General features: G+C 53.9%; 1 protein-coding gene across 1 annotated transcript in view; it reads right to left on the reverse strand.

Annotated features, from left to right (window-relative positions):
- Window positions 1–8851, reverse strand: part of MAMDC4 (MAM domain containing 4) — a 51525-nt gene extending 42674 nt beyond the window's left edge. The window contains exons 1-7 of the mRNA XM_050927103.1: window positions 8785–8851; window positions 8126–8239; window positions 6996–7169; window positions 4598–4723; window positions 2548–2693; window positions 1816–1885; window positions 1015–1143 (exon numbers count right to left, since the gene is read on the reverse strand). Of these exons, the coding sequence (XP_050783060.1) occupies window positions 1015–1143; window positions 1816–1885; window positions 2548–2693; window positions 4598–4723; window positions 6996–7169; window positions 8126–8239; window positions 8785–8851 (826 nt within the window). The remainder of the gene's footprint in view (window positions 1–1014; window positions 1144–1815; window positions 1886–2547; window positions 2694–4597; window positions 4724–6995; window positions 7170–8125; window positions 8240–8784) is intronic.
- Window positions 8852–12233: the final 3382 nt, after the last annotated feature.

A 12233-nucleotide genomic window follows, 5' to 3' on the forward strand; every position in this document is an offset into this window, starting at 1 on the left:
GAAAGATCCAAGCCAGAGATTCCAGTGAGCTCATAGACTTATAGACTCATAGACTTTAAGGTCAGAAGGGACCATTATGATCATCTAGTCTGACCTCCTGCACAAAGCAGGCCACAGAATCTCACCCATCCGCTTCTATAACAAACCCCCAACCTGGCCGGGGGTGCCTGGGTATGTGGGCACATGTTCCACCGCCCTCTCTAGGAGGAGCCAGAACTGCATGGCTGGGTGTCCTAGGCCCTTTAGCCCAGGGGCAGGGCTCTGGGCTTGGGTGGGGGCGTTCCCAGCAAATACAGCCTTGGAAAGTGGGGCTAGCCTGTTCGACACCTCCCCATCCAGCCAGAACCAGGCAAAGCCAAAGTTCCCAGGTGCTGGGCCAGGCCCAGCTCGCGCAGCAGGGTGGCACATGGCAAGATTTGGCCAAACTCTGAGCTCTTGGGAGTCATTCAGGCACAGAGCCCCCCAGCAATCTGAGCCTGCTCCTTCAGGGGGGACTGGGAAAGACCCACTGGGTCCCATCCACCTCTGACTCCAACACTCACACACTCTGTGCTTCCTGTCTGGATTTAACAGCATCACTGCTCTCCAGCCCCTGGCAGCTGGTGCTCAGCACTCTCTGGCCTGGGAATACTGTCCACTTTCAGGCCCCTGGAGGCCAGTGCTCCCCAGCCACTGACACTGCCTGCTCTCCAGGCCCTGGCGGCTGGTGCTTTCCGGCCTAGGAACCCTGTCCGCTCTCCAGCCCCTGGAAGCTGGTGCTCAACACTCTTGGGCCCCTGGTGGCTGGTGCTCTCCAGCCTGGGAACCCTGCCCGCTCTCCAGCCCTGGCAGTTGGCGCTCTCCAGCTCAGGAATGCTGCCCACTCTCCAGCCCCTGGCAGCCGGTGCTCTCCAGCCTGGGAACACTGCCCACTCTGCATCCCCTGGTGGCTGGTGCTCTCCAGCCTAGGAACCCTGCCCACTCTCCAGTCCCTGGCGACCGGTGCTGAGCTCTCTCTGGCTGGGTAACACTCACCGCACTCTGTGGCGGATTCGTCTGACAGATCCCCGCAGTCATCAGTGCCATCACAGAGCTGCTCCAGCTGCACACATGATCCACGGCTGCAGTTCCTCTCGTCCGGGCCACACACTAGGCTCAGGGGCGCTGAGTGCAGGCAGGAAAGGGTTAACTCACTCAGAGAGATAGGGGAAATCCCAGCTTTGCAGGTCTAGTGCCCACTTCCCAGAGATGGCCCAGGTATGGCAGTCCCCCAGTGCTTGGGGCCTCCCGGGGAGTTGAGGGGGCATGAGGCTGTGAGGGTTGGGGAGGGCTGAGCACTTGCTGCGGGGCTGTGGCCGCGGCTGCTGGGCCCAGCCTGGCCTGAGCTCCGAGCACACTGAGAAGAGCGGCAGTGGGGCTCTGGCGCAAGTGCATTACAGGTGTCGGTGCGGGCACAACGTGCAGCCCCAGGGACACGTACGCTCTGAGCACAGGCCTGGGCCCTTTCCAGCCAGCAGAGGTGTCACTTCCTCTGATCCCCGCCCCCGCAGCTCAGGGGTCCCAGGGAATCCACAACATCCACAGCCAGCCAGGGGGGTGAAAGCAGCTGCCACAGAGCAGCGAGCGTGTCCGCTTCCCCACGCAGCAGCAGCTCTTCAGAGGGGGCTCGTGCTCTAGTCCGGGGGCTCTGTCCTGTCCTGGGCATGCCGAGGGGAGGAAAGGCAGGCGAAAGGAACAAGGGAAGCATCTGGGGGGCTTTGCACTGTCTCCCTGCTGACTCCGCAGCCAAGTGCAGCACCCCAGGGAGAGGCAGGTGCGATGGAGATGCTGCCTTACGTGGCAAGCCACAGCTCCTGAACTCCACGTCGTCCAGCTGCAAGGAGCTCTGCCGCGAGGAGAGGGTTATCTGCCAAGAGAAGGGAAAGCCCCAGGTGGGCACAGCCTAGACACCAGCACAACTGACACGTGAGCATGACTGGCATGGCCTGACCACCCGCAGCCACTGGGTTCCTTCTGCTCCCTCTTCCCCCGCCCCTCCTGTGGGAATGGGGAGGGGGAGAGACTTCTGCCTGCCCTCCCCCTGCAGGTGGGGCAAGTAGCCTCCCCCAGCCAGAGCTGACATGAGCCTCCTGCAGGTGTTGCAGAGTTTGCGTTTGCTGGCCATGCCCGGTCCAGGGCCCCTCATCCACCGAACACTAGCCCCTCTCAGAGGGGGTCTGTAGACCCAAGTCCATCACATGTGGACAGTCTAGAGTCTGTCTTGCCACTGGTCTGGTTCTATGCTAATACTGTGGGCCCTGATCTCCAGAGCCGGCTGGTTCCCATGTGACCTATCTCTGGCCACCACACACCACCACTGCAATGTCTCCCCAGCCTTTCCCTGCCTTTGCAGCTCTGCGCTTCCCTGGCTGCCCCACAGGCCAGTGTCCCACGCTCCCCTCACTGGAGGGCCATGTATCAGCACATCATGCCTAGCTGGCATGGGAGGCCTGAATGTGCTCAGACTCTGCCAGCTTGGCTCAGGCTGTTGCCAGGGGGCACAGAGCAGACTAATGGCTGGTTTCTCACCTGGAACTCCCCTGGCACCCGGCCTGTGTATGCAACCAGCTCCTGCCAGGCAGAGATGCTGCTCTTGAGACTCTGCCACAGTGTTCTGGTCTCATTGTCATATGTCAGCTCCACCCACAGAGCCGGCTGCACCGTCTCGTTAGGCCCTACAAGCAAGCCAGGATCCATGATCACATGGGCTCTCCTCCAGCCTGGGGCACCCCCCAAGTGCCCCAGCATGACGTGCGTCTCTAGTCACCAATTTTCTCAAAACTGGGTGACTGGGCAACAAAATGGCAGGTGAAAGTCAGCGTTGATAAATGCAAAGTAATGCACATTGGAAAACACAATCCCAACGCTACATATAAAATGATGGGGTCTAAATTAGCTGTTATCATTCACGAATGAGATCTTGGAGTCATTGTGGATAGTTCTCTGAAAACATCCACTCAATGAGAACAGAATGTTGGGAATCACTAAGAAAGGGATAGATAATAAGACAGAAAATATCATATTGTCTCTATATAAATCCATGTTATGCCCACATCTTGAATACTGTGTGCAGATGTGGCCGCCCCATCTCAAAAAAGATCTATTGGGCTTGGAAAAGATTCAGAAAAGGGCAACAAAAATGATTAGGGGTATGGAATGGCTGCCATATGAGGAGAGATTAATAAGACTTGGATTTTTCAACTTGGAAAAGAGACGATTAAGAGGCGATATGATAGAGGTCTATAAAATCATGACTGGTTTGGAGAAAGTAAATAAGGAAGTGATATTTACTCCTTCTCATAACTCAAGAACTAGGGGCCACGAAATGAAATGAATAAGCAGCAGGTTTAAATCAAACAAAAGGAAGTATTTTTTCACACAACGCACAGTCAACCTGTGGAACTCTTTGCCAGAGGATGTTGTGAAGGCCAAGACTATAACAGGGTTCAAAAAAGAATTAGATACATTCATGGAGGATACGTCCATCGATGGCTATTAGTCAGAATGGGCAGGGATGGTGTCCCTGGACTCTGTTTGCTAGAAGCTGGGAATGGGTGATGGGGGATAGATCACTTGATGATTCCCTGTTCTGTTCATTCTCTCTGGGGCACCTGGCACTGGCCACTGTCAGAAGACAGGATACTGGGCTAGATGGTCCTTTGGTCTGACCCAGTATGGCCGTTCTTATGCTCTTATAGCACCAGCCAGTGTCATCCTCTCATCCGAGCTAGGGCACTGTGGTGCCCTCCACTCCAGCCTTCTGCACACCAGCACAGAATGCTGCTGCTCAGGGTGCAAGGCCAGCCTGGCTTGTGCTCTACAGTTTCAGGGCAACTGGGAACCAGAATTCCTGAGGTCTGTAAGGTTCTGCTTTAATCCCACTAGAAGGACCCAGTGCCAGTGGCCTAGCAGCTGGAAAGGTCTCTTTGAGCCCAGTGGCTCTCTAGAGACCCAGACAGAGTATGACAGATTCTGATCCTGTCCCTGGCTCTGCCACGCATTCACTGGATGAAGCTGGGCAAATCCCTTCCCCCTCAGTGCCTCAGTTTCCCCAGCCATAACATGGGGATTATATTATTCCCCACATCACAGGAAGACTGTGAGGATTCAGAAATGTCTGTAAAATGCTTATGGATCCTCAGAAGGAAATGGGTGAGTGGAAGGCAAGGGGCTATTTAGTAGTAATACCAATGGTATCTGGCGCTCAGTAGCTGCTAAAACATTGACAATTCAGTTCATATAAGGAATATAAGAACTGCCAGATCGGATCAGACAGGGCTCCATCAAGCCCAGATCCTGTCTGCAGAAAGGTTCCATACCAGCTGTCTTGGACAGGCATGCACCCCTCCCTATACCAGACAATAGCACATCAGTGTGCTGGGAGCATCTTGTCAGTCGTCCTGGCCAGCTGCCCATCCCAGCCTCCACCCTCTGCAGTTGCCCTGCCCCCTCCAGTGCTCCTTTGAACCCTAGGCACAGATCTTGTCCCTGTGCTTGTAGCAGGGGTAAGAGAGGCTGGGGTCCATCCTCCAGCAGCACAGCACTGGTGTAGCAGACAGTGCAGTGTGTGCACCTTTACCTGTTTCCCATAGGCGATACCATGCTCGGATCTCACAGGTGGCTGCCGCTTGTTGCATCACGGGGGACCTTAACCTAGCGATGGCAGCAAACGTGTTTCTGCGCATCTCTGCAGCCATGTACCAGCCTGGGGAGAGCATACATCAGGAGGATCATTCACATTGCCAGGGCCAGGCAGAGAAGGAGATGCATTCCCTTCCCTGATCCACTTCATGGGAAACAGACACATTGCGAATGCCACATCGCGTGTGTTCTCTCCAGGAGCCTCACCTACAGCAAGCAAAAATGGGGCTACAGTTCTTAACATAGACCAACAGGAGGAATGCCCCCTCGGGAGGGATATTTCAAATACAGCAGCATCCTGTGAAAACAGTTCTCATTCCTGGGCAGCACTGCCACACTGAGAGGCAGCATTTACCGAGGTTTATTTGAATGCATGATTCCATATACACCTGAGAATTGAGTCACTATTACCTGTGCAAAGAGCCTTCTCCTCTGCAGCCCCTGGCATCTGGAGCAGCCTTCCCCAACCCTTTCCTCTCTGCATCTCCACTCATGCCAGCTCCTTGCACAGGCCTCCTCATCTCTGACTACCTCCATCATGCCTGTCCTTTTCTCAGGCCTGGTCTACAATTAAAATGTAGATCAACCCAGCTGTGCTGCTCAGGTGTGTGAACGGGGAGGGTCCCAGAGACAGGGCTCCAGCCCGAGCCTGGATGTCTGTTCTGCAATTTAATAGCCCCACAACCCCAAGTCAGAGGACATGGGCCAGCCCCAGCTGCGCAGTGCAGCAGACCCAAAGCCAGCATGTGTTTCAAAGAATAAAGGCAAAGCCCAGCTATAGAAATAGCAAATTCTGCCTATGTGCCATGGAGTCATGTGACTGGATGGGCCTTTCAGAACGTCAAGGGCCAGACTCCCCAGTGCCCTTCATCCTGGTAGCCGTTTACTCCGGGGCCGAGAAGGGTAAACCCCCCGTTTGGGTCAGCAGCACTAGTTCACACCAGCTCTGCACTGGCTAATAAAGAATTGGCTCCCAAATGCCCTTGCAAGGTCTGAGGCCTTTTTCTGCAGGAAGCCACAGCAGCCATGAGCGAAGAAGCAGAGAGTCACATCCCCACATTGCCTCTAAATTACATCAATGTAATATGGAGCAGTGAAGAATGTGCTCCTGTCCTAACAGTGCCACCACCACCAGATAAAGAAACAGAGCTCACAATGTTTAAAGAAAACGCTGACAGCATTCTGCCTGGCAAGGAGTCACTTCTCAACAGTTGTGTTGTGAAATCTCTACTTCTAGTGTTTTGTCTTTACGAAGCCCAGTTCTCTATTGTTTATCTGTAGGGTCTCTGTCTGGTTCTTTGATCGTTTTTGTCTGTGGCGTAACTCATTCTGCATGATTTAAACCAGCTCAGGTGCTGGGCTCTGACTGGGTAAAGAATGGTTTCGTAATGGGCTAGAATAGGTGAAAAATACTGTCTTGCAGCACGTCAGTTTGCAATGGTTGGTGACGGTAGAGCTAAGCAGGACTCAAGTTTCACTATATAAACTGGGTTCCAAAAGGAAGTTCATTAGCACCTAATTCCAGGACACAACCCGAGATCAGAACTGCCAGACCTCAACACCTGCCAATCAGACTGTGCAGAACCTGGAACCCCAAATGACCTGATCCTGCCTGGCCACCAGGAAAAGTTCCTCTGCCTTATTGGGAGTGGAGAGCAGTGCCTGCTCAGCAAGTGTGTTCTGTTTTGGTAGCTGTTAATCAATAGATAATATTACTGTGTAAGGCTCCTTCACTGGTAAAAGACCCTGCAGACCCGCAGAACATTATGTCCTGAGCCCTAGGAACTGGGTAAGGGTAGGTGCCTTTCACCCAGAGCATTAGGAACTGGGTACAGGTGGGGGTGCCTAAATTAATCAGTCCTGTGGCACCTTATAGACTAACAGACGTATTGGAGCATGAGCTTTCATGGGTGAATCCTCAATTTGTCGGATGCATGTACATGCATCCAATATGTCTGTTAGTCTATAAGGTGCCATAAGACTCTTTGCTGCTTTTACCGATCCAGACTAACGTGGCTCTCCTCTGATAAATTAATCCAGTTACACCCTGAGCCCAGAGAATGGTAAAGGTGGGTGCCCTAGAGTGTACGTGCAGGTAACACACTGGCTTTTGTGCATTTATAATCCCAGCGTTCAAGCAACAGGGCTAAGGAGTCCCAAAGAGCCGCCGTGTGCCAATCACAGGCGGATCTGTTCTGAACACCACAGTGCACCCTACCCCTAGATGTTTGTCAGCTACAGCTGCTGCAGGGAGGGTGATTTTTTCAGCTCTGATACCCCAGTGCAGTGGTAATGAGAGTGGCCACTGGCTACCCGGCACAATGTGGTGCGGTTACCCAGATCGGTGCCCCGGGTGTGATCGGCGCTGGGTCCTGTCCCCCACATGGCGATGCTGGCTCGGTCTGTGACCCATCTGTAGGCAGAAGTGCTCACGTCCTTCCAGCCACAGTTGCCCTCTTCAAAATCGCAGGTGAAGGGAGTTCCCAGCATGACTGATTCTTTGTGGTAACCTGCTGGGAAGCAGAGGAGAGTGATTAGTGCTTGGGAGGGCTGGACAGGACTCGTGCATGTTTCTGCTGGTGAGAAATCAGCAGCATCGGACATTTGAGGATTCCTGTGGGAGTGGGTAGGGGAGTGGGGGAGGAGTGGAATTGGTGAGGCGAGGGGGTACTCAGGTGGGTGGGTAAGTGGCATGTGGATAACTTGTGTGCCAGGCAGAGCTAGCAGGAAAGACAGAGCTGTGTAGCCCTGCAGTGCATTTGGCTCATCCTTGTGTGACGTAGTGGGGCCCTGGTTCTAGGGTTGCCAACTCTGACTGAAGCTATTCCGGGAGATTTCCCCCCCCCCCAACATGATGTAATTTCATTTTCTTAAAATATCCTAGTAAAATCTCCTGGATTGCTTTCACTAGTCACCAGGAGATGGATGTCGATTCCAGGAGACTACAGGCCAACCTTAGTGGTGGCTCCAGGCACCAGCATTCCAAGAGCATGCCTGGGGCGGCAAGCTGTGGGGGGGGGCGCCCTGCCTGTCCCTGCGAGGGCGGCAGTCAGGCAGCCTTCAGTGGCGCGCCTGCGGGAGGTCTGCCAGTCCCACGGATTCAGTGGGAATTTGGCAGTGGGTACGCTGAAGCCGCGGGACCGGGGACCTCCCGCAGGCAAGCCACCAAAGCCGCAGGACCAGGGACCTCCCGCAGGCAAGCTGCCGAAGCTGCGGGACCAGGGACCTCCTGCAGGCAAGCCACCGAAGGCTGCCTGACTGCCGTGCTTGGGACGGCAAAAAAGCTAGAGCCGCCCCTGCCAATCCTGGAGGGTTGGCAACCTCACCTGGTTCCCTCCTCTTCTCTTGGAGCAGATTCAGAACCAGGACCCCTGGGGAACCCGAGGCTCTTGGGCTGCAGATTGCTAATCCCAGGAAAGAGCAGCCAAAAGCCAAAGAGCAAGAGTCAGAGGCAGCTGGGACTCACCGCACTGGTTCTCATCGGAGCAGTCCCTGCAGTCGCAAACAAAGTCACACACCTTCGAGGCGGGACTGCTGCATCTGTTGATGAAGACGGACTGGACGCCAGGGTGAGGCCAAGCTACCAGAGAGGGTAAAAGCCAGCATCAGGGGGCCAGCCCCAGGCAGCTCTGAGGCCTGTCCCTGGCCACTGGCTCCCATCTCTGCAGGGATTGACACCAGGTTGTGAATCTCGAGGCTTGGAGGCCTGACAGGTGGGGAGCAGCTGCTCTGAGTTCTCTGATCTTCTGCACCTGCGATGTTCATAGGCCCCTTTGAACCCTCCAGCCTCAGCACCTGCAGAGCTAGGCTGGGGATCTGCGGGGGAGATTGCAGGGCTGCCCTTCCCAGCTGGGCTGTAGCTTGGCCTGGTTCTCATTCTCATCAGCCTGTGCTGCAGGAGGAAGATGGTGGCTTTTGGGGAGGCCATTTACCACAATTCCTGGGCTGGAGAGTTAAACATGGATGGAGGCAAAATCCCAGTGAAAGACACCATGTGGTGAAAAAGAGCTAAGACATATGCCCAGTCAGCATTTGGGACTAGGAGGTTGGGAACTCATTTGTCTCTTGGGATCTGGAGTTGAAGACCCACAGGCTACATTTGAGTTTTGGAGTCTCCTGCCTTACAGTGGTATGTCTCAAATACACCATAAAATACTTCTAATGCCAGGGGTGGGCGGGAGCCTGGTCGCATGGTGAGAGCTCAGGATGCTGGGGGTATATTGCCAGCTCTGGGAGAGAGCAGGTTCCAGCAGGAAATGGGGCTTGAGATCTATTCCCAGCTCTCTGACACACCTTGGGAAGTCACTTCCCCCTCCATGCCTCAGTTTCCCCATCGTAAAATGAAGATAATGGTGCTGAGCCAGCCTTGTAAAGTGCCTTGAGATCTGAAGATTAATATGTAATGCCAGCAGACCGGGCACCAGCTCACGCCAAGGTTCCATGTCTCAGCCAGACCCGTGTGGGTTAATAGCGATAAAATTGGTATTAGAATGATAAGAAAGTTTTTAGTGTCTCGACTCTGGTGAATGCTTGTGAGTTGCTGCCGGCATTCATCTTACCTATAATATCTGTGCTGCAGATTGGAATGTAATATTGGAGCATGCGTATTGGGAGCCTCTGGGACTGAATTGCCATACAGGAGAGGGAGCTGCTCTTCTACAGAAATTGTTATGCCCCCGCCCCTCCCCATAGAGGAGACCCAGCAATGCCAGTTCTTACAACTGGAAACTCCCCACATCTGGACTGACAAACTGTCAACAAAAGGACTCCTGTTGCTCCGCTGCTCCCTTCCCATGATGATGAGTCACCTGAGCGGACGCTGCCCCTCTGCTGAGTCTGCAGCTCAGAGCACATGGCAGGAGGGGGATAAAAACCTCAAACCAAAGGAACTAAGGTCTCTAGGCTGCTTAGACTCAGGCACAGGGGGCCACAAGCTCTTTTTAGACATAACCAAGAGATCCTCAGCTGCTTAGCCTGGGTTAGCCCTAAAGGACATGCAGAGCTTGCTGATTACAGAGGCCTATATTATCTTTTGAAACCTAAGATTGTAATTCATTTGTGTCACTTGTGTGTCTATATTTGCTGGCTTGCAAATAACACTCTAATTTCCTTTTCCTGTTTAATACGTCTTCATATCGTTTACTATTGGATTGGCTCCAAGCTTTGGCTTTGGAGTGAGACCTAAAGCACAACTGATTAGGGTAAGTGACTGGTCCAGTGGGATCAGAAATAACCTGAACATTGCTGTGATTCTTGGTATAAGGGGCCATCGATCACAGACCGTTGGTCACCTGTGTGGCAAGACAGACTGGAGAAAGCAAGGGGACTGTCTGCGACCAGGGGCGCCAGAACAGGGGGTGGGCCAGGGGGCCATGACCCCATCACTTTTTACCATCTGTAAGGGTGAGCGATGGGAGGCGGAGAGGAGAAAGCGAGAGATGGGGTCTTAAGGCAAAGAGGCAGCGCAGGGGCGGGGCCTTGGGGGAAGGAGCAGGGCCTCAGGGAGAAGAGGTGCCATGGGGGCGGGGGCCTCGGGGGTAGGGGCCAGGCATTGATGGAAGGGGCAGTGTGGGGGGAGGCCATGGTTTGGGTGCCTGAGGAGTTTTCGCTTGGTGCATTTGGTTGGTGAAATCTAAGTATAGAACTCACAATGTTTGGGGTTGGTCCGCTGAGCCAGTCCTGAGGTTGGCACTCACACTCCTGCATAACCTTTGTGAGCATCACAAAATAGTGATGTTATTTAACTGAGTATTTGTCATGCTATCTGGAGTGGCTCATGGCCATGAGTGCCAACCGCAGGGCAGACTGTCAGAAAACGGCAGACACCCAAAGCTGGTGACGTGACCTATAATTAGACTTCCCCAAGCCCATAACAAATGTGAACTCCTGGATCACGCTACCAGTCTTACCATGGAGTGACAGACAGTTCCCTTGGACTCTCTAGTCTATAGGGTTGCCAAGCGTCTGGTTTACACTGTAAGACCCGGTCAAAGAGGGACCCTGGCGGCTCCAGTCAGCACCGCTAACTAGACCACTAAAAGTCCGGGCAGTGGTGCAACAGGGCTAAGGCAGGCTAGTCTCTACCTACCCTGGCTCTGTGTGGCTTCCGAAAGCGTCCGGCATGTCCAGCACATAGGCGTAGGGGTCACCAGGGGCTTGTGTCCCACCCCGAGCGCCAACTCCACAGCTCCCATTGGCCAGGAACTGCGGCCAATGGGAGCTGTGGGGGTGGCGCCTGCGGGTGGGGGCAGCACATGGAGCCCCTGTGGCCACCCCTATGCTTAGGAGTCAGAGGGACATGTCACAGCTTCTGGGGGCCACCTGAGGTAAGCACTGCCCGGCCGGAGCCTGCACCCCGCACCCCCTCCCACTCTCCAACCCCAGGTTGGAATCCCCTCCCCAACCTTCCCAGAGCCTGCACCCTGCACCCCCCCCACACTCTGAACCCCTCGACCCCAGCCCAGAGCCCCCTTCGGCACCCCAAACCCCTCATCCCCAGCTCCATCCCAGAGCCCATACCCTCAGTCAGAGCCCTCACCCCCTCCTGCACCCCAAACCCTACCCCAGACCATATTCCCCTCTTGCACCCCAAACCTCTCATCCCCGGCCTCATCCCAGAGCCCACACTCACAGCCAGAGCCCTTGCCCCCTCCTGCACCCCAACCCCCTGCCCCAGCCCGGTGAAAATACTGAGTGAGGGTGGGGGAGAGCAAGAGATGGAGGGATGGGGGATCAAGTGAGCAAGGGGTGGGGCCTCGTGGAAGAAATGGGATAGGAGGCGGGGCAAGGGTGTTCGGTTTTCTGCAATCAGAAAATTGGTAACCCTACCAGTTTATCCTGTCACCCAGACAAACTGGCCTTTGTAATAAATGGTCACGCCAGAAATCACACCGCATCAGGTTGCTCCCAGTCCCAAGAGACCAGTCACTGACCCCAGTTCAACTGGTGCTCCAGATCTTACACCAAAGACAAGGCTGGCATCCAATTCTATAGTAAACTAACTATAGATTTATTAGCTAAGAAGAGGAATGAAAGTTATTGAGGTTAAAGCAGGTAAAATATATGAACGTCTGAGTCACAGGTTTCAGAATGGTACGTGTTAGTCTGTATCAGCAAAAACAACGAGGAGTCCTTGTGGCGCCTTAGAGACTAACAAATTTATTTGTGCATAAGCTTTCATGAGCTAAAACCCACTTCATCACATGCAGGGAGTGCATCACAGGGAGTCACAGTTTGTAACTCCAAATGGTGCCAGTGATGTAATAAACTGCCAGTTTCCCCAAAGTCTTTTCAGGGTACCCAGATTGTCTCTGGGGATCTCTGCTTTGCATCCAGTACACTTCCCTATAAGAGTTCAAACAGTCCAGACATGAAGGATCTTTCCATGAATCCATTCTTACAGCTTTTTCTGACAGAAAACAAGCTGACAGGGTCACTACCCCCGTGGGCTCCTTCTCTGCGGATAGAGAGTGAGGAATGCATTTTAAGTCTTTGATCTCTGATCATCACACACAATGACAACTTGATCTGAAATTAGCACTTTTCTGTTAGAGTTCTTCATCTGCATTCCACAA

Source organism: Gopherus flavomarginatus, chromosome 17 (assembly GCF_025201925.1).
Source record: "Gopherus flavomarginatus isolate rGopFla2 chromosome 17, rGopFla2.mat.asm, whole genome shotgun sequence".
Lineage (NCBI taxonomy): Eukaryota > Metazoa > Chordata > Testudines > Testudinidae > Gopherus > Gopherus flavomarginatus.